The 27192-nt window shown below is 27.1% G+C and overlaps 9 protein-coding genes across 9 annotated transcripts; 4 read left to right on the top strand and 5 right to left on the bottom strand. All coding sequences in view use genetic code 12, as the record gives it.

Annotated features, from left to right (window-relative positions):
• Positions 1–907: 907 nt before the first annotated feature.
• PCL7 (Pcl7p) lies at positions 908–3196 on the bottom strand (the record flags this gene model as incomplete). Its single annotated transcript, XM_051765487.1, has 1 exon — positions 908–3196. The coding sequence occupies one exon, from the start codon at positions 3194–3196 to the stop codon at positions 908–910; it is 2289 nt and encodes a 762-aa protein (XP_051618796.1).
• Positions 3197–4475: 1279 nt separating this feature from the next.
• KGF54_004754 (uncharacterized protein) lies at positions 4476–4742 on the top strand (the record flags this gene model as incomplete). Its single annotated transcript, XM_051765486.1, has 1 exon — positions 4476–4742. The coding sequence occupies one exon, from the start codon at positions 4476–4478 to the stop codon at positions 4740–4742; it is 267 nt and encodes an 88-aa protein (XP_051618795.1).
• Positions 4743–5626: 884 nt separating this feature from the next.
• KGF54_004753 (uncharacterized protein) lies at positions 5627–6730 on the bottom strand (the record flags this gene model as incomplete). Its single annotated transcript, XM_051765485.1, has 1 exon — positions 5627–6730. The coding sequence occupies one exon, from the start codon at positions 6728–6730 to the stop codon at positions 5627–5629; it is 1104 nt and encodes a 367-aa protein (XP_051618794.1).
• Positions 6731–9144: 2414 nt separating this feature from the next.
• KGF54_004752 (microtubule-binding protein) lies at positions 9145–10617 on the bottom strand (the record flags this gene model as incomplete). The annotated part of the gene is made up of 1 exon (XM_051765484.1): positions 9145–10617. The coding sequence occupies one exon, from the start codon at positions 10615–10617 to the stop codon at positions 9145–9147; it is 1473 nt and encodes a 490-aa protein (XP_051618793.1).
• Positions 10618–11749: 1132 nt separating this feature from the next.
• Positions 11750–12625, top strand: CHO1 (CDP-diacylglycerol-serine O-phosphatidyltransferase; the record flags this gene model as incomplete). The annotated part of the gene is made up of 1 exon (XM_051765483.1): positions 11750–12625. One exon carries the CDS (start codon positions 11750–11752, stop codon positions 12623–12625), a length of 876 nt encoding a protein of 291 aa, XP_051618792.1.
• A 146-nt stretch (positions 12626–12771) lies between these two features.
• Positions 12772–13440, bottom strand: FGR39 (Fgr39p; the record flags this gene model as incomplete). The annotated part of the gene is made up of 1 exon (XM_051765482.1): positions 12772–13440. The coding sequence occupies one exon, from the start codon at positions 13438–13440 to the stop codon at positions 12772–12774; it is 669 nt and encodes a 222-aa protein (XP_051618791.1).
• Positions 13441–13727: 287 nt separating this feature from the next.
• On the top strand, positions 13728–15203 carry TIM50 (protein translocase subunit; the record flags this gene model as incomplete). Its single annotated transcript, XM_051765480.1, has 1 exon — positions 13728–15203. The coding sequence occupies one exon, from the start codon at positions 13728–13730 to the stop codon at positions 15201–15203; it is 1476 nt and encodes a 491-aa protein (XP_051618790.1).
• Positions 15204–16385: 1182 nt separating this feature from the next.
• Positions 16386–18479, top strand: HAP43 (Hap43p; the record flags this gene model as incomplete). The annotated part of the gene is made up of 1 exon (XM_051765479.1): positions 16386–18479. The coding sequence occupies one exon, from the start codon at positions 16386–16388 to the stop codon at positions 18477–18479; it is 2094 nt and encodes a 697-aa protein (XP_051618789.1).
• Positions 18480–18763: 284 nt separating this feature from the next.
• Positions 18764–25117, bottom strand: KGF54_004747 (uncharacterized protein; the record flags this gene model as incomplete). The annotated part of the gene is made up of 1 exon (XM_051765478.1): positions 18764–25117. The coding sequence occupies one exon, from the start codon at positions 25115–25117 to the stop codon at positions 18764–18766; it is 6354 nt and encodes a 2117-aa protein (XP_051618788.1).
• Positions 25118–27192: the final 2075 nt, after the last annotated feature.

The raw sequence follows: 27192 nt of genomic DNA, 5'->3' as shown, positions 1-27192 counted from the left end.
TAAGCCATGTAAATACTTGAATAGTTTTGGTTAATTGTATTTCAGTTTAACCGGTCTTGCCAATAAAATTTTAAAGTTGGGGTAAGATATAATGTTAAAGTTAAGATCATTTGAATTTCCAAAAACGTATTGAAATTTACGAATTAATTTCTATTATATTTGATATTGTGCTTAAATATTATATTAAATACATTTAAAAGTATAAAGAAAACAAATTTATTTATAAATACATCAAACAATAAAATATATGTACATTTGACCTTCTCGGTTTTTAAATCAAATGACAAATTACTTCAAATTAGATATAAAACCGTTATAACTAAATAAAGAGATCTTTATTGTATTTGATTTTTTAGGGAAAAAGTGTGGGTAGTAAAAATCAAATTTTTAGTAATTAGAAATTTTACTAAAATTGATTTTAAGCCATTAAATTTATATCAATTGATTAATTAGTTTACCTAATCAAGTAATTTCTTTTAATTGAAGTTTATTTCTCGAGATAATTAGAATGGAAACAAGTCTTTCGAGTATAGAAAAGTGGGGGAGGTACCATTTCAATGTAATCACTGATCGATTTCATGTTTAGACATTATTGTTTTTTATGAAACTTTCGGAAAAATAATTTACCTGCTCAATATTACACAAAATTAAATATTTACTCTGGTTTATAAAAACTTAACAATTACAAAGATCTTTTAATACATTTAAAATTCGTTTAAAATCAAATAATTTTATTATTATTTATTACTTTTTTAAACTTAACAAAATACTTAATATATATATTTATATACAACATTTTAGCAATATTTTTATTTATTTGAATTTTACAATAATTGTCCATTTTAAAATTACATATAAATTCACATCTTCAGAATTCAACAAAATTTTATACAACACGTTTTAAAATTCAACCTTTTACTTCACTTGTTTGATGAATACTTTGATCATCACCATTACCATTACCACCACTAGGTTGGTTCAATTGAGATTGAGCAATACTATCATGATTTTGAGATTGTTGTTGTTGTTGTTGTTCTCTTTTCCAAAATCTTGATAATAAATCACCATAATTTTGTAAATCTTCAACACTAATCATTAATTTAAAATCTAATAATAATAAAAATTGTAATTCTAAATAATTTAATTCTTCTAATGGTAATCCTCCAACTTTTGCATACCTTAAATTTTTATAAAAAATATCTGAAAAAAATTTTGAACTTACTGTTATTCCACTTATTATTAATCTATGAATATTATAAGAATCCATTACAAATAATTGTTCTGCTTCTGACGATGTTGAAGATGATGTAGTTGTTGAAGTATCAGGTGTTTGTGGTGGTTGATGTTTTCTTTTTTGATTTAAATTATTTGCTTTTTTTGCAATTCTATCAAAGTATACTAATAATGATAAAAATACTTCATTTGTAACTGGACAATATTTCAAAACTCTTGCTAAATATGCTTGTAATGATATACCTGGAACATTTGTACCATGAAATGCTAATACATTAGCTAAATATTTATTTTTCATTTCATCATCTTCTTCATCATCGTCATCTTCCTCGTTATTATCATGATTTTCTTCATCATAATCTTCTTCAATTTCATCTTCATCTATTTTATAATTTTCTTTTGCAATAATATCTTCATCCATTGAGTTCTCATTTTTGTTATGGTGGTGTTGATCTATTATAAAACCTTGATTAAATTCATTTTGATTTTTTGATTTATGTAATTTTTTCATTTTTTTCTCTTCTTTTATCTTTTGTCTAATTGCTATTGTATTTTCAAAATGATTTGGATGTAATTTATCATTTGCTTCTATTATTTTAGTTAATAAACATGATAACATTATTATTAAATCATTGACTGGGAAATCAACTATATTTAAATGTTCTTCAAAATTTGTACCATTCTCTAATTGATCCTTTTTATTAAGTTCTTGTAGGAATTCATTGTATGTAAGATAATGATCTGGTTCTGGTTGCACATATGGTTGTTGTTGTTGGTGTTTGTGACTTTTATGATTTTCTTGAGCTGTTGAAGGTTGTGCTAGTGGTTGTGATTGTGGTTGTGATTGTGGTTGTGAGAAAGTATTACCACCACTTTGTGGTATAGGAATTGATCCAGAAGTAGGAAGTGAATTTGGTTGTTTATCATGAGATAAAATTTGTTGAAGTCTATTAACATATTGCGGTTGTTGTGAGGGTTGTGAGGGTTGTGGGGGTTGTTGTTGTGAATTATCTATAAATGAAGATTGTTGATTAATTGAAGGATTAGTTGGTAAAGAACTTGGAATTCTTTGTTGATAAGTATGTTGTAAAGAAGAACTTCCAAATTGAGTTGGATGATAAACTATTGGTGGTTGATAATTATTGGGGATTGAAAAAGATGATTGTTGTTGTTGTTGCTGTGGTGGTGGTTGATTTAACAGTGATGGTGTAAATTTTGGAAAATTTGGTAATGAAGATCTATTATTTAATGATGACGAAGATGAAGTAACAGTATCTGTATAAACATTTGTAGTAGGTAATGCATGTTGAGTTAAAGAATTTGGTTTAAATCCAGAAGAAGTTAATGAACTTGGTGGATGTATACCATGTAATTGATTTTGATGATTATTATGATTATTATCTTGAAATGAAGAATTTGTAGTTGGGATTGGTTGTGATATAAAATTATTAGTTGAAGGTAATGAAGCATTATATGAAAGATTTGAAGTATAAGATGTTCCAACAACAGTAGGAGTATTATGTGATGATGGTATATAATTAAAAGAGTTTTGTGAATTTGGAATTTGTTGTGGAAATGATCCATTATATTTTTGATTTGATGATTGATTTTGTTGATGATTGTTGCTATTGTCATCATAATGAATTCCAGATATATAATCAGTAGTAGTAGTATTTAAATTTGTTAGAGTATCATTATTGTTGTCGGCATTGTTATTATCGGTATTGCTAGTACTATTATTAGTATTATGATTTGATGATGATGATGTATTTGAAGATAATAATGTCTTTGTTAAATTAGATACTTGAGGTTTATTAAATGAATTATCACCATTAGTATTATTTTGAAATTGTATTGAAGATGATAAATTTGGATCATTCATATTATTATTATTAATTAAATTAGATGAAGGCTTTGTATCAATAGTTGTATAACTTTCATTATTATTAAAATTTGAAGTCATTCTATTATATCATTTAATCCAAAAAAATTATAATTTAAATTTATGGAAGTAATATGAATAGTACTATTTCTTTGAAAAGTTTCAGTAATAAAATTAATTTCAAATCTTGTACATGTAAAATCTATTACTTTAAAATATCAATGATTAATTGATATATTAACTTGATAATCTTTCTAAAATTATTATTGTTGTTGATTCAAAATTTAAAAATTTGGTACAAAGAAATATAAGTGTTTGTGTTAATTTTTTTTTTTCTATTATTTTTTTCTATTATTTTATTTTATTAATTTTACTATTTTTATTTGGTTGTGTTAAAAGAGAATTATAATGTATATGAGTGATGGATATACAATATACAATTACTAAGTAATAAATTATTAAAGGTTGAAAAGAAAAGGTTAATTCAAATAATTGAATTAGAATAATCAGAAGCTAAAGACTGCAATAACTTTAAGTTGATTCATATAAATAAAATCAGTTGTAACAAGATTCTCTTATAAAATAAATAATAATAAATATATATTTCTTCGTTAAATTCCGAGAGAGTACAAATTAATGATATATTTATTTAGCAAAGTTGAATTTTAATATAATTCCTAACTTTAAATTTTAACAAATAACAATTGAATTATATATAAATTGACTCTTAAACTAAATTCTTAATATTACTTCTTTGATTATTAATCAATATAATAATCAGTTTACGATTGGATTTTGGTTTGTTCATAGAAAATTAATTTAATACTTTAATACTAAATACTAAATACTCAATAAATATTATTAAATGTATGACGTCTTAATTTTGATGATATTTAATCCGGTTTTTTTAACAAATACGATTATTTCCGAGATATACTTAAAAGTAATATTATCATTGAACAATATTGTATATATGATATTTGAATTGTTGGATATATATGTCACTAGTATTGACGATATTTTATATATTGCCATCGAACATCAATTATCAGTGAATATTTTGTTCAAGATTTCCATATGGATTATTTCTTAGCTAGAATTAGACCCTTTTATCATGAGAAGATTTGTATGTGTTTGATCAGAAAGGAATAAGAAACTAATGACTAGACATCTTTCTATGTTTTACTGATTGAACGTTTAGCATTTCACATTAATAATTTTAGCTCTTCAATACTCGGAAACGTCTTGCAACTCCAATTCATTAGAAGATGAATATTAAAGACTGTTCTTTAAATAAAAATTAACGAGAGGAAAAAAATAAATCTAATGTATATATTAACAATATCAAAATATTAATCAAATGTCAACAGCATCAAAAAGAACATTAGCAGCATCAATATTATTTGCAACTGGAGCATTCATATTCATAAATTATTCACAAAAAGCAGAAAGAGCAGCATTAAGACAAGGTCCAATAAAAGATGCAGCTCGTCAATTAGCTAAAAAATCTAAAAAACAAGAAATTAATGAATTAGAACATTTAGAACAAAATAAATTAAAAGAACAATATCTAAAGTTACAACCTTTGAATGAAGAAATTATACGTGGAGTTGATGAAAAAAAGTAACCTAGTCGGGGATAATAAAACGCTTCGATTAAATTTGATCCAGTATTGGGAAGTTTAAATCTAGTGCTAAAACTAGACAACGACGGAATTGAAACACCAAGCTTAGTAGCTAATGAATTAACGAGTACAGTCGTGTAAGTAGAGTATAAAGAGATCATGTAAATAGTAGAAAAGTTAATGACAAATCAATAATGAATATAATTAAAAAATGTATGTGTTCTTGGAGACACCAGAAAGTAGCAAAAAAAGGTGAAAGACCTTCTCATAAATTAATCTCTGATGTACTATGATGCACTTCTTTTTGGTACAAAGACTTATTTTACAAATATTAGAAAAAAAACCATAAGGTTTAAATTCTTCAAAGTAGAATTACAAAAGTTTTGCTTTAATAGACTTACCAAAACGGTTTGTCAATGAAAAAAGATGTTTGATCATTTGATTTAAAAGTGAAGAAAGTTTGCATTTTCCTTTTACGATCGAGCCAAAACTTTTCATTCTAAATATTTGATGGTTATTAAGAGAAAGAAAATGAAAATGTATAAAATTTGGTTGTAAACTTTTTTTTTCTTCAATCTGGTGATGCTTGTAAAAAATTCACGTATTTGGTAGCGACTCATGTTTTTTATACTGTTTTAAAAAGTACTAGCATTGTAGAAGTTTTGAAGAAATTTACAGCAATCCCAATCATAAATAGAGATCAAATAATTTTTATTTATACTTATTAAAAAAAATCAAAATTATTATTAAAAACTATATATATACATAATAATAATAATTTATACTTAATGAAAAATTAAAAATAAATATGAAATAAAATTAAATAAATATAATTCTATTATTCATATAATTTACGAAATGAATAAAAATAAAACTAATGCTATTTTCTAAACACTAGTTGCACGTTTATGATTTTTATTTGAATTTGTATCAGAATCATTATCACCACTACTAATTTCAGCTGAACTTAAAGGAGAATTCAAATAATTTTCATTCATACCAATTAATATAGAAGCAGCTTCTAATAATTGAACTTGTTGATGTTTTGAAATTAATAATTTTTTTGTAACATTCCATTCTGGTGTATGTTCCCATAAATGTTTAGCTAATGATGAAATATGTTTGTATCCTTTCCCACAAGCTTCACATCTAATATCTTCTTTAACTCTACCTGATTCTCCTTCACTTATTCTTCTAACTACAAATTCTCTTGATAATTTTGGTAATATTTCATGATGTTGAATTATTCCTGAATGTGATTGTTGATTTTGGTGGTGGTTATGATTGTGATGATGATTTGGGGTATTACTTGTGTTTGTTGTGATTGTTGTCGTTGGTGGAGACGATATAGCTGATGATAATGATATATCTTGTGGAGTATTATTATTACTACTATTATTATCATCTTGATCTTCTTCTATTATATCTTCCTCTTTTAAATTAAGAAGTTGTTGTACTTTATTACTATATATTGCTTGTTGTTGTTGTTGCTGTTGTTGTTGTTGGAATTTTGGTACTATATTCCCATTATTTAAATTATGATTATTAATGTTATTATTATTTGGACTATTATGAAAATAATTTTGTTGTTGTGATGATAAAGTAGTAGAAGACATTGGAGAATTTAATTGTTGTTGAGTAGTTGATGGAAATTGAGAATCTTTTGGAGTTGTTGTTATAGAACTTGATACTGAAAAAGTTGAAAAATTAGGCAGTATTTGAGGACTTTGTTTTAAACTTGAAATTGAATTTGTTGAAGAAATTGAAGAATTTGATTGATGAAAATTATGATGAGGTAATTGAGATATTGGAGGTAATTGAGTATGTTGTTGTTGTTGTTGAGGATATTGATGTTGTAAAATTGGTGAATGTTGTTGATGATTATTCATTTGTGAATGATTACTATGATGATCAAATTTTATAGGTATTTGATATGGAGTTGTATTTGAATTTCTTCTATTATAATTATATTGATGAGTTTTAGTAGTCATTTTTAAATATTTGGTTTTAATTTAATAAAAAAAATAAGTAATAATTGAATTTTTCAGGTTGATCTTATAAGTTATTTATTCTTCTTCTATTTGTTACTTTTAATTGGGTTTTTTCTTTTAGACTTTTTCAAATTCTATTAATAACTTAATTCCTGATTCAATATTATAACTGAACTATTATCTATTCTTATTCTTATTCTTTATATTATTTTAGATGTTATACAAATATTAAAATTCTTATACCATTAAATTGAATATTTGTTTAAATAAAAATGTATTGCTAAAATGAAAAAAAAAAAAAATTTTGTTGTTGGAGTAAAAAAATTATTTTNAAAAAAAAAAAAAAAAAAAAAAAAAAAAAATTAAATTAAATTAAATTAAATTAAATTAAATTAAAAAAGAACAACATCTTATAATAAGATTATATAATCAAATTCTATGAATTAAGTTTATTACTTACTTTATAACAGTAGCTTGACATAGAATTTTGGCATTCAATTTTTAGTAAATCTTTAAGTATGTTATACAAAAGTAAATCCTTCATAAAATCCAAAAACATTAGTAAAAATATATTATAAATAAATTTGTTGGAAATAAATAAATAAAAAAAATAATTTTTATAAATAATTAAAAATTTTGTTTTTGTGTAATAAAAAGTTTTTTTAAATTAAATTAATTTGGTTACACAAATCGGATTTTTTTTTTTTTCTATTCTTTACATTCATTGCGATATTAAATTTTATTAAATAAGTCTAATGAATTTAAGAAATGAGATAATTGAGGTATCAAATTACATTAAAAGAATCTTTGTTAGTACTAAATAATCAATACCAAATAAACTAAGCTCGTAACACAATTTTTGATAATGAAGACTTAGGTTCTAAATTCCATTGAAAGAATTGACGTTAATGATATAAAATTAAAATGTTAATCTAGCAGCATATATTATTATTATAATAGGTAGAAATAGATCATAATTATTTAATTATTAAATAAATTTATTAAGTAAATTTATTATCACAAAATTTGATTAAATTAAATTTAATTTATTTGTTAATAATAATTTATAGGAGGAGAGATTATTATTATTATTATTATTATTATTATTATTACTTAGTAATTCTATAATTATTACTATTAATATACTAATTAAATTTAATGACCTTATAAATTTTATATTGGTTAATATTAATATTGAATTCATCAAAAGTAAAAGTTATTTTTATACTTTCAATTCAATAAATTTGAAAATGAACTTGAAAATGAACTTGAAAATGACTACAAATAGTAATATTTGATTCAAATTTCATAATTAATTGTAAGTTGTAAATTGTAAAAATATATATACGTTCATAAATTTTCCCATAATCTACTTATATTGTAAATTTAAATTTTATTGAGGTCAAGGAAATTTTTATTAATTTATTTAATTAATTTTTAATTATACAAAAAATGTATTGAAAATGTCCTTATTAAAAATTGAATTAAAATTTTTTTTCTTTCTATTAATAAGAAGCATATGTCGTGACAGTTTAACGTATTTTCAGTCTTTGATTGTTAAGTCATACCAGCTCGAGTTATACGAAGATTTAAGATCGAATCAATTGATTCTCTATCTTTCCTTACATTCTAACCTGACAATTAAATTACAAATAAAGCGTTATGTCTACGACTTCATTAGTTCAGTTTAGCTTTCGGCATCTATGAATATGTGTTAATCGGACTTATGTAAATAAGAGTGAGAGAAAAAAAAAAAACATCAAAGGGGCCAAAATATTTTATATATTTTATTTTTTAAATTATTTAATCTAGATGAGAGATATTATATCGATTAAATAAAATATACATAAAAAAAATTAATCAATGTCAAATTAATTACATTTAACATAATTAGATAAAACAATTTATCAATTAAGCCTATTTATTTAGTATATTAGTTGAAATATGTCAAAACTCCTAATTTCTAACAAATTATTTGCTAAAAAGATGGGATAGATTAAAATAATTTTAAATGTTCCTTATAAATTTATTTATGGAATAATTATTTAAATTTAGAGTTTTTTAGATTTTTTTTTTTACACTAAATTAAAAGATAATTAAAAAAACAATACACAAAACGGCTGAACTAAAAATATCTGACACAAAAGTAAATTTAGTTATAGTGGATTAATTAGTATGCTTGTCCAAATAGTTTAAATGACAGTTCAAATTTCTTCAAAAAGTCATTTAAAGAGAGCATGAGTAGGAGTCATTCGTAGTTAATCCAATAAGAAAGAGCACTGTAAATGAAGAAGTGAAGAAAAGAACCAAATTGAATATAAAATCTACCTACCTTATTACATTAGCAACGAACAAAATTTACTTTAATGATGATTATTTCAGTATTTCAATATTTCAATGTATTAAATTTATTTTCAAAATGAATTAGTATCCAACATATTATCAGAATCAATTTGATTATTACTACTACCATTAGTATTAATATCATTATTATTAAAACTAATACTCCCACCTGTTTGTAAATTTAAATTATCATTATCATTATTATTTGAATTATTATTGAAATTTATTTCATCACTATTTGAATTACTACTAAAACCTTCTTCAGTTGCATATAGTATATCTTCAATTTTTTTCATAAATGTGAATAAATCAATTTTATTCATAATATCTGTATTGTTTTGATTATTTGAAGTTAAATGTTGAATTAAAACTTCAATATCTCTACATTTATTAAAATAAAAATTCTTTTGAATATGTAAAGTTTCATTATTTAATTCAATTTCTTTTAAATTTAGTTCTAATTGATTATATTCTTTATTTAATTGATTATAATCATTTAATAATAATTCAATTTCTTTTTGATGTTGATTTTGATTCTGATCATTATGATGAGGTTGTTGTTGTAGTTGTTGTTGATCTGAGTAATATGATGATTGATAATTTGAATTGTTTTGAGTGCTATATCCGTTTATTGTAGTACCTGTGGTAATTTCACTGGAATACTGTGCAGAATCGTGTAATTTATTATTGTTATTGATATTAATGTGATTACGATTATTATTTAAATCGTCAATTATAGTGTTTTGATTATAAGCTAAATTATGATTATTTGAATTTATTCTTTTTTCAACATGTATATTATTATTACCTGAAGTTTTTCTCGATGTTGAGGATTTATGATGTATTGGAGTTGTAATTCTTGAAGTCGATGGAGTTAACGATCTTTTTGGTGGTCTAATTTTATTTGACATATTACTACTTGTATAATTTGATGATACAAAATCATTTGGTGAATGCCCATTATAATTATTAGTGGAGATTCCATTATTTGGGCTATTATTATTACTATTATTCAATTGATTTAATTTGTTATTCCCATTACCACTATAATGATTTTGATTTAATTGATGATGATCTTTTGATCCTAAAGGTAAAGTTGAAGCTTTATTATTATTTGGAGTCATATTAGTTATAGAATTATTATTTACAGGTTTTAAAGTTTGATGAGGACTTGCACTAATTTTTCTTTTTGAAATTGAATCATAATTTGAATTAAAATCATTATTTTCATTCCAATATCTTTTAAACCATTGTAATAAATCTAAATTATCTTGTAATCTACATTTTATTAATCTTTCAACATCAATATTTTTTGTAATTTTATGTTTTGTAAATTCCAGTTGTAAAATTTTCCAATTATGTCTAAAATCATAATCTGTAGTTGCATTAAATTTAACTTTATTTAATGGAACTGATCCAACTATTGAATCCATTAATTGACAAAATGCTGATCCTGTTCCACATTGTTCAATTTTGGTATAATTCAAATCTAACATAGTATTCAACCATTGTAGTAACTCAGTTCTTGATTCTGTAACAACCATTGTATTAATTTGAAATTACTTAATTTGGTTGTAACTCAAAATATATTTTTGGTTGCCAAAATTTTAATGACACTTTAGCGTCTCAAAGTTGGTGTAATTTGTAATTTTTATTTGATGAATGGTGAGGATTATGATATTAAAAGGTAATGATACGTTTTGGTAGTACTTGTATATTGTATATATTATTGTTGTTAATTAATTGTGAAATTTGGTCGTAAAATATTGGCAAATTGTATCAAAATCTGTTATGTTTAAAAAAAAAAATATTTTTAAATTTAAATTTAAATCAAATAAAAAAATAAAAAATTACAAAAATGTAAACAATAACACAAAAATAAAATAATTTCAAGACGTATCTTTTTTTTTTCACAGCTCAATTTCAATACTTACTGATCAAGTATTGTGATAAGTGAAGCTACAATAACGAGGCAAGAGTAAGCTGTAAGGATTGCTTAGAAGAAATTTCCGTATTCCTATTGTCTGTAATATTTTTTATCAGCTGAAAAAATTTCGAGCAAAGTATAATCGAAAAACACTTGTTGTAATGATTCCGTCATTTGCTTAATATTTATTCAAAACTCGAATAGAGATATCCTTTTATCTTTAATGGCAAATTCTCGACCGATCTAAATCTATCTCGACCAAATTATACTGAGTCCAAATTAATTTTTAAAATAAATTATTTTGTCTCCTCTTCCAACTAAGAAAAAGCTACCAAATATTTTACGATCGAATTATTTTTTTTGTCTGTTATAGCCTCTCAATAATTTACTAAAGTAATAGTCAGTCATTATATAAATAATTTAATAGCAATATTAATAAATTCATTTTAATATTTGAATTTCATCATAAGTCAATGATAATTTTATAATCATAATTTTACTTTTTATAATTATCATATAAATATAATCTCAATTCATTTCAATTATTATATTATTTAATTGAATTTTATTTGAATTCTTTTTACTCAACATTTTTCTATTTTTAAAGGGAGTATTAAAATTCACATCTTCATTTTATTATAATTAAATTAATAATATAGAATTTTTTTTTTTTTTAATTATTTTATTTATTTGGTCTTATAATTCCCCATATATTTATTAATCAATTTTCATTAACAACATCGAAAAAAATGTCATCTACAGGGTTTGCTAAATCAGCAAAACATTCAATTGATCCATCTTCATCTTCAGTACCAACATCATCATCAAATTCTTCATCAGCAATAATATCAGATTCAGATGTTGATTTAAATGATTCACAAGAATTAAGTATTGGACAAAGAAATCCAACAACAAAATTAAGAAGATCATCATCATTATTTTCTTTAAGTTCAAAAGAAGATATTCCAAAACCTGAACAAGTTGAATATTTAAAATTTATAAATGATAATAGACATTTTAGTTTAATTAGAAATTTACATATGGCTGATTTTATTACTTTAATGAATGGTTTTAGTGGATTTTATGCTATTATATCATGTTTAAGATATACTTTAACAAAAGATACAAAATATATTCAAAGAGCTCATTTTTTTATTGTTTTAGGGTTATTTTTTGATTTTTTTGATGGTAGAGTTGCAAGATTAAGAAATAAATCAAGTTTAATGGGTCAAGAATTAGATTCATTAGCTGATTTAGTAAGCTTTGGTGTATCTCCTGCTACAATTGCTTTTGCAATTGGGTTTCAAACTACTGTTGATGTATTATTATTAACTTTTTGGGTATTATGTGGATTAACAAGATTAGCAAGATTTAATATTTCTGTAAATAATATACCAAAAGATAAAACTGGTAAATCTCAATATTTTGAAGGATTACCTATTCCAAGTAATTTAACATGGGTTGGATTTATGGCTTTTTTAGTTTATAAAGATTGGATTCATTCAAATTTACCTTTAGGGGTATTATTTAAAGGTACTCCATTTGAATTTCATTTAATTACTATTGGATTTGTATTACAAGGTTGTGCTAATATTTCTAAATCTTTAAAAATTCCAAAACCATAAATTTGATTGTTGTTATATATAGTAAATTAAAGTTATTAAAAAAAAAAATAGTTGAATTATATATAAAATTATTAATAAATAAATCATGTTATTTATTATTGTATATTGAGAGTTTAGTATAAATTATTTGTAGTAAATTCTTAAGATTAAGAAGTTTCAACTTCTTTTTCTTCAACTGCTTTTTCTTTTTTATGATATTTTTTAGGTAATGAAATTTCTTTAAATTTAGGTCTTGAAAATGAGAATATGATAACATTTCTAAAATCAATTCCATTATATTTACCAGTACCTAATTCTTCAAGAAACAGTTCTGGAAAATTTTTCGGATCTAATAATCCAATATTTTGTAAATTTCTATAATTTAATTTATGTACATGTTGAGCTTTATTTAAAGTATAACAAGTATCCCAAAATGCATTATTTAATGGTACTAATTTTGTTAAAAAAATATACCAAAATTTTAAGGATCTTTTTCTTGATTCTATATCATTATGTAAAATATTAATTTTATTACATTCATAAAAGAAAAAATTTAATTGAAATAATAATTCTGGTGTATCTTTAACAGCTTCAATTATTTGTTTTACTTTTTCTTGTGTTGATGTATTTTCATCTAATTTTTTAAATCTTTCATCTATTTCATTTGCTTGTTGTATTGCTTTACCTATATTTAATGGATTGAATGATATGGAACGGATTGGAATTATTTGTAATGTTGATAATTTGGGTATACAATTATTAATTATTAATTGATTTTTGAGTAGTGTCCTCCTACTTGTATGAAAAATGGACATTTTGGTTGTTGTATTTATCATAGTTGCAATGGAGTCGAAAGTGTAGCTAAAACCGGATTGAAAAGGATGAATTTATTTCAAGTTTCAAAGATCTATTAGTCTAGTATAATAATAATATTTATTTTGTGTTATCAAGATTCAAAAAAATTTTGTTTCTCTCTTACATCAAAATTTTTCATTTAAATTTAATCATTATTATTATAATCATTCTTTTTTCACATTTTACATCATTATTATTAATTTTCAAGAGTATTTGCCACTAACTTTGTATCTAATTCAATTTTTATAATCAATAATAATTCAATAAAATGATTAGACACACGACAAGACTGTTGTTAAGAAACATCAGACCTTTAAATACAACATCATCATTATCAATTATAACATCTCGTATACTTCTATCAAATAAACAACAATTAAAATTTTATTCATCTAAAAATTCATCACCTATTCCAAAAGATTCTAAAAATGAAGCATCAAAACCAAAATCGATTTTAGATGAAGATATGTTAGCAAGAGCAGGATTCGAAGATATTGGTCCATCAAAAGAAAAAACTGAATCATCATCATCATCATCATCATCAACTGAATCACCAGAAACTGAAACAGAATCAGAAACTTCAGAGACAAATCCAAATAGACGTAAAAGAAAAAGAGCTCAAACTTCAAAAGATCTTAAACGTGAAAGATATGCAAATATATTTTATTTAACAACTTTTGTTGGAGCAATTGTTGGTTTAGGATACATGAGTAGAGATTGGGATTCAACAAAAGAACAAGAAGAATTAGATGGATTAAAAATTGAAAATGGTTATTCACCAAATTTAATGTATCAAAGATTAAATAAAAGATTAAGTTCATTATTTACATTTTTTTCAGAACCAGTATTTGAAAATTTATTACCACCACCAGCACCAGAACAATATAGAAGACCATTAACTTTAGTATTAACATTAGATGATTTATTAATTCATTCAGAATGGGATTCAAAACATGGATGGAGAACTGCAAAAAGACCAGGATTAGATTATTTTTTAGGATATTTATCACAATATTATGAAATTGTTTTATTTTGTACAAATTCTCAAATATATTCAGAAAAAGCAGTTGGTAAATTAGATCCATATCATGCTTATATTTCATATGCATTATTTAGAGAAGGTTGTCGTTATAAAGATGGGAAATTAATTAAAGATATTTCATTATTAAATAGAGATTTAGGTAAAACTGTTATGATTGATGTTGATGAAGATTCAGCTTCATTACAACCAGAAAATTCAATTATTGTTGAAAAATGGGATGGTAAACCAGATGATTATTTAATTAATTTAATCCCATTTTTAGAATATTTAGCAACACAACCAGTTAAAGATGTTAGACCAATTTTAAATTCATTTAATAATAAAACAAATATTGTTGAAGAATTTTCTAATCGTGAATCAAAATTAAGAGCACAATGGTTAAAAGATCATCCAACAAATAAACCAAATGCAACAAATTTCTTAACAAAATTATTAGGTATGCCAACTCATGAACCAAAAATGCCTTTAGATATTATACGTGAACATGGTCAATTACAATATCAACATTTTCAAAAATATTTACAAGAAAATGCTAAAAAATTTTTAGAAGAAGAACAAAAATTAAAAGATGAATTTGGTAAATTAACTTTAAATAAATTAATTACTGAAGGTGCTCCAAATCCTGAAGATATTGCTAAAATTCAACAACAAAGAGCTGCTGAAGAAGCTGAAAAACAAAAAGCTGTTGATAATATGAAATAAATAAAGGTGAGATGATGAACATTTTCTTTACGATTGCATTGTATATTATTATTTGGATAATTATAGTTACAAACCATAGTAACTTTTACCTTTTCTGTTAGTGAAATATTATTACTCATGTATATATATATTAAATAACAATAAATAGTGTAATATAAAACTAACAATAAGAGAAGTGAAATATTACTATCAAATAATCGAACAATCTCTCTTTATTGATGAAACTAATGTAACCTAATTATCGGATATCATAAAACCTATATTAATTTTGCAAAAGCCACTTACCATTATATCACTAATTAAATGTGAGAGAACGATAATTTTTGAAATGAATTGTTCTAATAATTAATTTTTCTAATAAAATATTATCTGATCCGAGACCGGATTTTTATTGTCAGACAAAACACAAATATATTTTGCTCACTTTTTCATACTATACTTTGACATAACTTGCCAAGTATATTAGATTGATTTTGGAATCAATACGTGGACGTTGTTTGTTTGACTATTTCTTGACGATTTACAGTTGAACGTTCCTCTATTTTATAATGAAGCATTTGTAATCGAGAATTACAAGACCTTAATTTTACTTGATTCGTTTTAAAGCCAACTCGTAGTCATCATTTGTTTTCATTGATCTGCATTTAGCCTAAACCATTCTGTTAGAAAGTTAGACTAACCCCTCTCTAATTAAATTATATAAAGACATTTGTAACATGTACATTTAGCTAAAATTAAAATTGTAATAACCAATCATAGAAATGTTGAAATTTCTTATATAAATTAAATACTAAATTTATTAATGTTACACAAAACTCATAAAATTTTTTATCTATTTCATCAGCAAATACAAAAAGGAAATTACTTTTACTTTACATTAATTTAAAAATATAATATTAAGAATTCGAGATCTTCAATATTTTTCAACATTTACTTTTTAATTTTTCGTTCAAGAAGTATTGAAATTTCAGCTACATAAACCTACAATATTCATCATCATATATATTCATATATTTTCATCATCGTATTTCAACTTAGACTTAATACTTACACATTTTCGAGAAAAAAATAAGCTATAAAAATTAAAAAGGTTATTACTATACTACATATTTTATACAATATTTTAGAATATCATACCACATTTACAACTACGGGTTACAAACTTATAGATTCATATACAAAATGAGTACTAAAGGTCCTAGTATAGCTCCTAGACATTCTTCTACTCAATCACCAATAGCTATTGCTGGATCACCGCCATCTTGTTCATCAACTGGATCAACTCCAAGAAGTATTGCAAGTCCAAATAATCCTCAATCACCACTTAATAATTCAGCTATGTCACCTTCAAATACAAATGATACTACTCAAATAACAACGTCAACCACATCAACTATAAGACTCGGAGTATCACTGATTATGACATCCAAAGAATGGGTTTTACCACCAAGACCAAAACCAGGTCGAAAACCGAGTATAGATACACCGGCTTCAAAAAGAAAAGCTCAAAATAGAGCAGCACAAAGAGCATTTAGAGAAAGAAGAGCAACAAGAGTTCAAGAATTAGAACAAAAATTAATGGAAGTTGAAAAAGAAAAAGATATAAAAGAAATGGCATTAGTAAATACAATAAATAAATTAAAAGCTGAAAATAATTACTTGAATAAAAATATGGAACAATTAAGACAAGAAATGAATCAATTCAAAAATTCTCAAGATCAAATGAGAATACAAATGCAACAGCAACAACAACAAAGTCAACCGAATCAAAATAGAAATAAACAACCTTCCAAAATTCAAAATAATACTTCACAACTACATCAAAATCAACAAACTCAAACTTTTAGAAATACCAACAATAATCAACCGTCACCAATGAACACGTCGTTATCACCTACTGGCTCATCATACTCACTACAACAAATTTCCCCAGCTCCTTCAGCAGATCTGCCAATGAATACAAATATATCATCTTCACAGAACTACCCGAATTCATCTAATAGCGCCTTAACTCCAATATCGAATAATACAACCCCTGATAAACTAATATCAACTACAAACTCAAATGACAGTGTAATTGATTCATCAAATTTCGATTGTGGAATATGTATCAAAGATGAATGTTTATGTGAATCAGTAGGATTAAAAGATCCAAAACCAACAAAAACAAATGATGTGGAGAAACAGTTACAACAACAATTAAATTCATTTAAACCTGAAGCTCCAGTGCAACTTAACAGGAAAAGAAAAGCAATAATAAATTCAGATATTGAATTAAAAGAAATAGATTTTACTAAAAAATTCGCAACAAAAGCTAAACCAATGCCAGATTTAAATAAATTGAAAAAAATGTCAACTAAAACATCATCACCTATCAAATCCAAACCATCATCAACTGATAATATACTAAATTCAGAATTTAATGAAAACTCACCAATGGAAAATTGTGGGTTTTGTTCAGATGATACTCCATGTGTTTGTAGAGAAGCAGCAAAAGAAGCAGCAAGATTGAATGCATCATTAAATGAACAAGAAAGAAATATAATATTAGAAGAAGATGAAAATGATCATGGCTTAGGTGATTATCAAAATGACGAAGATAATAAGACTTCTTTACCTCCACTTCAATACAATTTATCCAGTAACAATATAATGAAATCATCTTTACCAGTAATGCATCCAGGACCATCAGTTGAAATTAGTACAATCACAAACTTAACACCAGGTGCTATTCCAACAGTAATACCGAGAAGAAATAACGAAGAACAACAACAATCTGAAACAATAATAGAAGAATCAGTTCAAAATGAAGAAAAAGATGGATGTACAGGAAATCCAGGTACTTGTAAACAATGTCAAATGGATCCAATGTCAACATTATTTTGTACAACAGTTGCATCAAAATCAAATGAATATTCAAATATAAGACCAAATCTTTCAAGAAAAAATTCAAAATCTTCATTAACTTTAAATTTCGGTGGTCCTTCAACACCAACTAATAATAATAACGCACCAAGTCCAATTCCACCACCATTAATTGCATCATCAAACAACAACGCACCAAGTCCTGGTCCATTGACTCCAGGTTCAACTAACAATAATGGTGGTATTTTTATTCCATGTGCTGATGCATATAAAACTTTATCAAGACATAAAAAATTTAATAGTGTTGATTTTAGTACTTTAGTTGGTAAATTAACTACTAGAGGAATGCAAGTTGAAGTTCAATCTGTTGCTAATGTTTTGAGAGAATTAGATAGACGAGTTTATAATTAAATATTTTATGTAATGAATATAAAAATGAAGCTACGAAGTACATGAAGTAATTTTGTGAATGTAAGATGTAAAGACTTCTACACATGTCTAGATTGATTTTGTAAACAATAAATTTATATATTAATAATAAGTAAAAACAATTCAATAACAACTATTCGATTCAGTTAGGTAAAAAAAATGATAAAAAAATAGTAATAATAAAAATAATATTAAGCTTGAATGAATTTAGCATAAGTCAGTACCTCTTATAGCTAAATTAGATCATACTCTAATTTGTGGTTTGTTTAACTCCAAGCACCTGGCATTGAGAATGAACCAGAAGAAGTATTAGCTTCATCAAAATTATCGGTAGCAGTTTGACCACGGGCAGCAGATGTGGTTGAACCAATACCAGAACCAGTAACTCCTGAACTTATGTTATGAGCAGCAGTATTTGAAGTATGAGAAGTTTCTGGTAAATTTGTTGATTCTTTATTTAAATATTCTGAAGCAATAACACCAGATTGATCTCTTGAAGTTGTTGAAGTTTTTTTGCTTGAGAATTCACTTGGAATTGATTTTGAATATAATCCAGATTCTGGAATATAACTTGATGTTGAAGCATCATTTATTTTGTTATCTAAACTTGTAGTATTTGAAGATGATGAATAAGCATCAACAGCTGATTTTGGATAAGCGTTTGAACCAGATAAATGAGATTCAGAAATTGGTGATCTTGTTGAATCTTCATAAGTTGATGATGAAGTTTTATGTTCATGACCGGAATTATCATGAGTTTTATTACCTCCAGTTACACCTAATGATTCTAAAGCACTTCCAACACCTGAAGCTCCAACAATACTTGAAGCTAAACCAGCTAATCCACCTTGAGTAGTTGATCCTTGTTGTTGGCTTTCATATCCTCTTGAGGTTGATGATGATGGGCCATCAGTTGATCTAGTATTACCAGTAACATTTTGATTATCATAATTTTGATGTGATGGTAATCCACTTGATGATGATGAATAGTTACCGGTTGATGAAGTACTACCAGTAGTTGAAGTATTACCATAACCAGTTGATGAAGTGTTACCATAACCAGTTGAAGCATTTTGATGACCAGTTGAGTGAATTTTGCTTTCATCATAAGTATCTCTACCATGACCAATACCACTGACACCACTAGTTTGATGACCTTCTTTAGTAGCTGGAATACCTTGTGGGTATGGTGGTTCAGCAGATTTGCTAGAATAATTACCTGTGTTGGCACTTGTGTGATGAGTTGGTTCAGTTAAACTTGAACTTGGATGCTTTTGAGATGCTTCTGAGGCGGCAGCGGCGGCAATACCTGAACCAGCAAGAGCACTACTGGTTGTAGCACCATGGGATGAACTAGTTGGACCAGTATTTGTACCATAAGATTTTGAAGAACTTGGTGAATGACCATAAGTTGATTTTTTTGGACTTGATTCTTGACTTCTTGATTTACTTGATTGTTGAGCTTCAACAGCTAAATCAGTATATTTAGCAATTTCATTACCATGTTCATCTCTAACAATACCTGAGCTTGCATCAACTTGTAATTCTTTAACTTTTGAAATTACTGAACCATGAGTTTTTTGTAATCTTGCAACTGCGGCTCTAGCAATTTTTGTGGCAAGGGCATTGTCTTTAATACCTTTAACATTAACAAAAATTTCATCATCATGGTTTTTAGTACCTGAAGTTGATTTTGAGGATGGTGAAGTACCTTGATGGTTAGTTGATGAAGTACCAGCGGTTAAACCAGCTTTGTTTCTAGCAGCTTCATGAAGTCTTTGTTTAGCAATTTCTGATTCATTTGTATGATTACCAGCAGTTTGGCTACCAGTGTGATTACCTTGACCAGCACCTAAAGTGGTTCTTTGGCCAACGCCTTCACCTTCATATTGAGTATTCGGTTGATGTTGGTGAGTACCTTGAGTAAATCCAGCGGCTCTGGTTTGTCCTAAAGTTTCTGGCTCAACTTCGGTTCTTTTACCAACTCCATCACCTCTGTATGAAGTATCATTGTGACCAGTAGTACCAAAATTCGGTTGAGTACCTTGAGTGAAACCAGCAGCTCTACTTTGACCTAAAACTTCTGGAGCAGCTCCAGATGAACCACTGTAACCTTGACTTGGAATTTCCCTTTCTGAAACATATTCCTCCTTATAAATTTCTCTATTATTAGCATCAATAATTAATTTACCCGAAGTTAAATCAACACCTCTTTCATCTAATTTTTTTGAAGCATTTCTAGCAGTTCTTAATGCTTCTACTTTATCTTCAATACCAACAACTTCAACAACTAAATTATCTTCAGTATCTTGACCTCTTTTATGAGCTGTATTTTCACCAACTAACTCAGAATTTCTATCGAGTTGAGCACGTTCTGATGGTTGACCATACTCGTTTTGATGTCTTTGACTAGTACCATAACCAGCGGCGGCACCTAAGGCAGTAGCCTCTTTATTTGAAGTACCATATGGTTTGTTATGGATGTAATCATCCCTCTGTTGTTTCTTTTCAGTACTACCTTTAGCATAGCCATGTTCATACAAATCTTGTTTTAATTTTGAGTCTAAACCTGAACCACCAATTGATGAACCTTGTTGTTGCCCTTGAACTTTGTGGCCATGAGCATGTCCATGTTCATATAATTGTTGTCTTAAAACTGGATCTAATGAAGCTGTACCACCATAAAGACCACGAGGAGCATGATCTTCAGTACCTTTTTTGTGACCATGTTCATATAATTCTTTTTTGAACCAATCTTCTAATTTTTGACCAACACTTTCATGATCTGATTTACCTTTTCTGAAACCGTGTTCATATAATTCTTTCTTTAAACCATGGTCTAAAGTTGCTCCAGTAATACCACCAGCGGCTAAATCTCTACCGGTATGGTTTGATTGTTGAGATTCTTTATCTTTCAAACCTTTGTTATATCCATGTTCATAAATTTCTTTCTTGGTTGAATGATCTAAAGACTGGTTTTCAGTATCTTTATTGTGGCCCAAAAGTGAACCAAGAATACCACCACTAGCTACATCTCTACCAGTGTGGTTCGAGTGTTGAGAATCTTTTTCTTTCAAACCTTTATTGTAGCCATGTTCATAGATTTCCTTTTTGGTTGTATTATCTAAAGATTGATTTTGTTTATCTCTAATTTCAGAAGCACCAATTGGTTGAGTAGTGTTATATGAGGCACCAGATACATTTCTTTTATGAGATGAAGTATGAGTATCTAATTTACCTTTTTCAAAACCTTCTTGATATAATTCTTTTTTGAAATCTGAATCTAATGAATTATCTGAATTTGAACCTGAACCTAAACCAACGGCTGAGGCAACAGCTGCTCCAATACCAGCACCACTACTTGATCTATTGTTGTTGTCAGATTCTTCATAATCCTTGGATTTTGAGCTGTCGTCACTTACTGATTTCTTACCACTATCAACTGATTTTTTACTTGATGAATCACCTGTTGGAAGACCTAAACTTTCCTTTATTTCAGTATGCCTCGCAGTTGGATGATTAGCTGGTAAAGCTTGGACATCAGCACCAGAAGTGGAATCGGATTTATTAGCTAATTCTTTATCAACTGATTGACCTTTATGAGCTGGTAACTTTTCAATTTTTGGGTCAGCTTCTTCGGCAACTTCAATTAATGAAGCTTTAGTGTTTGTGAAACCATGTTTTTTATTGTAAGCTGCAACTTCATCTTCCATGTCTTTAAATTGATTAGCATCAACAATTTCTTTTTCTTCTTCAGTGGCGTCTGGGGCTAAAGTTTTTTCTTCTTTTAATTCCTTTTTGTTGGTTTTATGAGCAGGTAAATTTTCAATTGATGGATCAGCTTCTTCAGCAGCATCAATTAATGAACCTTTTGGATTTGTAAAACCATGTTTTTTATTCCAAGCATCAACATCTTTTTCAGCTTGATTAAGTTGGTTACTTTCAACAATATGTTTTTCTTCATCAGTGGCTTTTGGTGCTAAAGTTTCTTCTTGTTTAAGTTCCTTTCTGTTGGTTTTATGAGCTGGTAATTTCTCAATTGATGGATCAACTTTTTCAGCATCAGTTAATAGAGAGTCTTTGACATCTTGTTGTTTTTGTTGAGGAGTTTGATTATAACCAAGAGCATTTCCAATAGCTGCTCCAGCGCCTCCAATAGTAGCTCCAGCTGAAGCTAAGTAACCTGGCTCGTTTGATGAACTCTTTTGCGAGTTTTCAACTCTGTTATCAGTTGGAACGGTACTAGTGGTTCTATGAGAATCATAATCATCATCAGCTTTATTATTTGATCCATAACCTAATTTATCACTAGCATAGTTTGTAGCAGCAACTCCGGCCCCAGCAGCGGCTAATGCAGTGCCACTGGCAACTTCTTTAGCTTCTTGCCAAACACCACCACCTTGTTGTTGAGATCTTTGATTAGCTGGGTCTAAAGTTGAAGTGTTACCACTACCATAAGCTGATTTTTCTTTTTCACCTTTTGCTTTTCCAGCTTCATAAGCTTCTCTTAATAATTGTTGATGACCTTCAATAGCACTGTGTGGTTTTGATGATTCTAAACCTAAATAACTAGCTGCACTGGCTGTGGCTCCTTCAATTATTGCTTCAGCTCTTTCAACAAAAGTTTCTTGACCTGGTTGGTTTGAATAAGTATGACCAGCCCTTTCATTCTCATATCTTTGTTTACCAGCTTGATAAGATGAATCTAAAATATCTTTATGTTCTGGTGAAGTAGTTGAAGCTGAGCCGACACCTCTATTTGTACTAGTTTGATCATGACCAGCTCCATAACCCAAGTAACTGGCAGCAACTGCAGTAACTCCTTCAACAGCATGTTTAGCTTCTTCAATAATTCCACCTTGTTCATTTCTACCTTGATGATAACCTTCACCATAAGCTTTTGATTCAACATCTTTAGCATTGATACCTGAATTTGTCGAATTTCCGACAGTTCTATTGGTTGTAGTAGTGGCACTTGGATCATAAAGATCTTTACCTTGTTTGAAACCAGCATTATAAACATCTTCTTTGATAGCGATGTATTCACCTTGATGGTATGAATCATTTGTGACCTTATCTTCTGGTTGAGTACCTTTGAAACCTAAATAACCAGCTGCGGCGGCTAAAGCCCCTCCAGCTCCAGCAAAAACTCCAGTTCTTTCAGCATTATCATTAGTATTTCTGTCAGTTTGAGCATCTTTAAATTCGTCATGATCATAATCATCGTGAACATCTGATAATTTTGGAGTTTTAATTGGTTCATCTCTAACTGCATAAGTTGAAGCATTACTTGGATCACTTCTTAATTGTTTAATTTTGTTGTCAGTTTGGTTAATTTGAGCATCAAGGTCTGAAATTCTTCTATCAGTGGCAACAGGGTCGTAGTTATCTCTTCCTGACGAGGCAACTCCTGAACCACCATAAACTACACCGCCAGTTTTAATAATATTATCATGATCAGCATTTCTTTTATTTGATGGTGTTGATTGACCGTGTTCTTTTTCCAAAACTTCGGCAACTCCACCTTGATTATAAGCAGATTTATTTTCTTGGTGAACTGCTTGTTTATCAATATCTTTTTGATCGTTAGAAATACCAGAACCACCAATTTGTCTTGAACCTAATAATGATGGATCTTCTTGAACATCTTTTCTACCTTGTTTATTACCTTCGCGGTATGCTTCTTGTTTAAGTTGTTCTAATTGTTCTCTTTCCTTATCTTCTTGAGCATAAGCTGTTGGTTTAGTTTTTAATTTATCTTCATCAACATATTTGGCTTTAGTAGCTTCTTCATGTGATGAACCAAGTTTGTCTTGATTATAAGCACTGGCTGTACTTGTTGATCCAACTGCTGCACCTAATACACCACCTTGAGTATCTTTTGGATCAAAAAATTTACCTTGACCTTGAACTGTTTCTGCTCCATCACTATAAGCTGGTTTAGAGTTATCATAAACTCCTTTATCTTGATAACCTGAATTTCCACCTGAAATAACTGAAGAATCAATTGGGTTTTTTGCATTTGAATAATCACCTGGAGTTTCATGACTTAATGGTTCTCTTGATCTTCTTGGTGGAGAAGTTACAACTCTACCTTTTGAAGAGCTTGAAACAACATCATTACCTTTACTTGAATAATCTGGTACTGTAGATTTTTGATCAAATTTGGACCCTGCTGAATAACCACCAATTCCACCGGCTGCTGCCCCAGCGGATGCGGTTCCACCATGAAGAACTCCTGTATTTCCAGTTTTTGAATGATGATGAAATAATTTCTCTCCTTCTTTAAAAGCTTCTTTCAAAATATTTTCATGTTCTGAAGAATGTCCAGTTTGAGAATGTGAATAATTACCTGCTCCTCCATAAGTAGTATCAGCTCCAGTTCCGGCTGTAGCTATACCATCTGTTTTTGAAGCAGAAGTACTACCTTGTTTATCATGAACAGCTTGTTTTTCACCTTCAACTTTTGATTCTTTCAACACATTTTTAGGATCTGATGAAGTTGAACCTGATTTTGAAGATCTTGAAGCTCTTGGTGAATTTTGAGGTGATGATTCATTACTTTTATCATTTTTGAAAGCATTTTTTACTTTATTAAAAAATTTACCTTCTGAACTCATAATGAATTGTTTAAAATATTTCGTAAATCTATATGATATTTAAAATTGTGGGGAATTTCTTTATAGTAAGTTTGTAAAATTTATAATTAAAACAATTGATATTGAATTGAATCGAATAGTATCTAAAATGTATAAAAAAAATTAAGTCAATTGATTGTTATTGTAGTTTGAATTGTAATTGATTGTAAATTATAAAAAGATTTCAACCAAAAATTTCAATAAATTGAATAAATTGAAAGCAATTGATGAGATTTATATAAAAAGAATTGAAATTCTAATTATATATTTTAATTTTACTACTTACATTATTTAAGCTTAATATTTTAAAATTGCATATTAAAGTAAGTTTTAAAAATTGTATGATATAATTATTAATTTTGAAATTTTGTTTGCTATTTTTTTTTATTTCATTTCTATATTTTACAATTTTTTAAAAAACTCCTTTAGTATTAAAATAATTAATAGTAAACAAAATATTGTTGTTTATTATTGACTTTTTGTATAGTCATTACTTTTGATTAAAATTAAGAAGAATTAGAGAGCAAAGTTGTTTTTACTGTGGGTTTCAAATTCTAAATTTTATTCTATTAATATAAGATTCGTATATTTTAAAAAAACCTCGTGGTTTTAAATCTAATTTTTGTATTACAATCTCGAGTTCTTAAAGTACCTAATTCCGTATAGAACTTTAGTCCTTGACAGTTCGAGTCTTGACTTGATTAATAAATTATAAAAGCTTTTGAGTTTTTAAGATTTTGAAGTAAAAATAATAAGTAGAAGCCGCTTTTTTGAAGAATTGATTTGAAGCCCCATTCCAATTAAATCTTAATTTCTATATATCAAAATTAAAAAAAACCCCTTTATTTAATTTTTTATTTTATTTTTTAAAACAGTTTTGAAGTACAAAACTCTTCAAATTTGGTAATAAATTTAGCAATCCAATATTTTAAACTGAAATTCCATACACATCTCCATTTGTGATGTAATCACTTTATAATAAAATGAATCGGAAGAATTAATTTTGTGAACAATCACAAAACTCATGAATTTGGTCTTCGAGAAAATCAAACTTTTTTCAGTGGAGAGGAGGAGAAGAATTAAGAAACTGTGAAGTCTAAAAGTTCTCGAAAATTGGTTTCAAATTGTGTAATATTATGGATAAGAGGTTAAAGAATAATAATTTTTTAGAGTTTACATATTGTGCTTGATCCAGTAGATAAGTTTTGGTAATTCATTGGTACTACCCCAAAGCTATTTGTGAATTTCAATGATAAAAAAGTCTCAGGCTCCTCAACTGCCATGCCTGTAATAACAAGCTTTTAATCTTAGACAAGTGTGAGATCTTGGTTGTTGAGTATGAGATACAATTGCATATAAACTATCAATTGCAATTATTTTGAGCATTTAGCAATACTTCACAAACACTGCTACCAAAATTTTATGCAAATTTAAATTTGAAACTTAGCTACGTCATAGGTACTTTTTGCTCACAGAATTGATTCCCTAACCTCATTCATTAACTTTGCATAAACTTCATTGAAACGTCAATTGGGGCTAAAATGATTTCAATGAAGAATTAAACTGGAGACCAATTTTTGACTTAGATTGGCAGCCCTTCGTTATTATCCTGAAACATACTTTTTTTTAAAAAATCTTGTTGCAAAAAAATTAAGATTCAAAATGAATTTTAAAATTCCTTATTTAATTTTCATACTTTGATGGTTGCAAACTTTAAGAGTAAAGGTTTCTGGTGTGCACTTCGTTCTTGTTATTCATCAAAGTTATAAGACCTTGAAATTTTGCTTAGAAGAGCTTCAGTTGATATTTACAAAAGTAAAGAAAAGATCGTTTAAATTCGCTACCAAAATTCTTGTGGTTGCAAAAATGCAACTCAGATTTACAACCATCAACAAAATTCACATGTCTCTCATTTAAAAATGCACGAAGCTTGAGAAAATGAGCTACATATTCCGACGAATGATGTCAAGATCAACGTAAATGCAAAAAAAGATCCCGTATAATTCTATGAAACTACCTACCTAATTTAACCTGTATTTGTTTAAAAAAATTAAATC

The sequence above is a fragment of the Candida jiufengensis genome (genome assembly GCF_024610255.1).
Source record: "Candida jiufengensis strain CBS 10846 chromosome Unknown scaffold1, whole genome shotgun sequence".
NCBI classification, from domain to species: Eukaryota; Fungi; Ascomycota; class Pichiomycetes; order Serinales; family Debaryomycetaceae; genus Lodderomyces; species Lodderomyces jiufengensis.
Note: the sequence above shows the minus strand (reverse complement) of the source record. Positions and strands in the feature narration are given on the sequence as shown.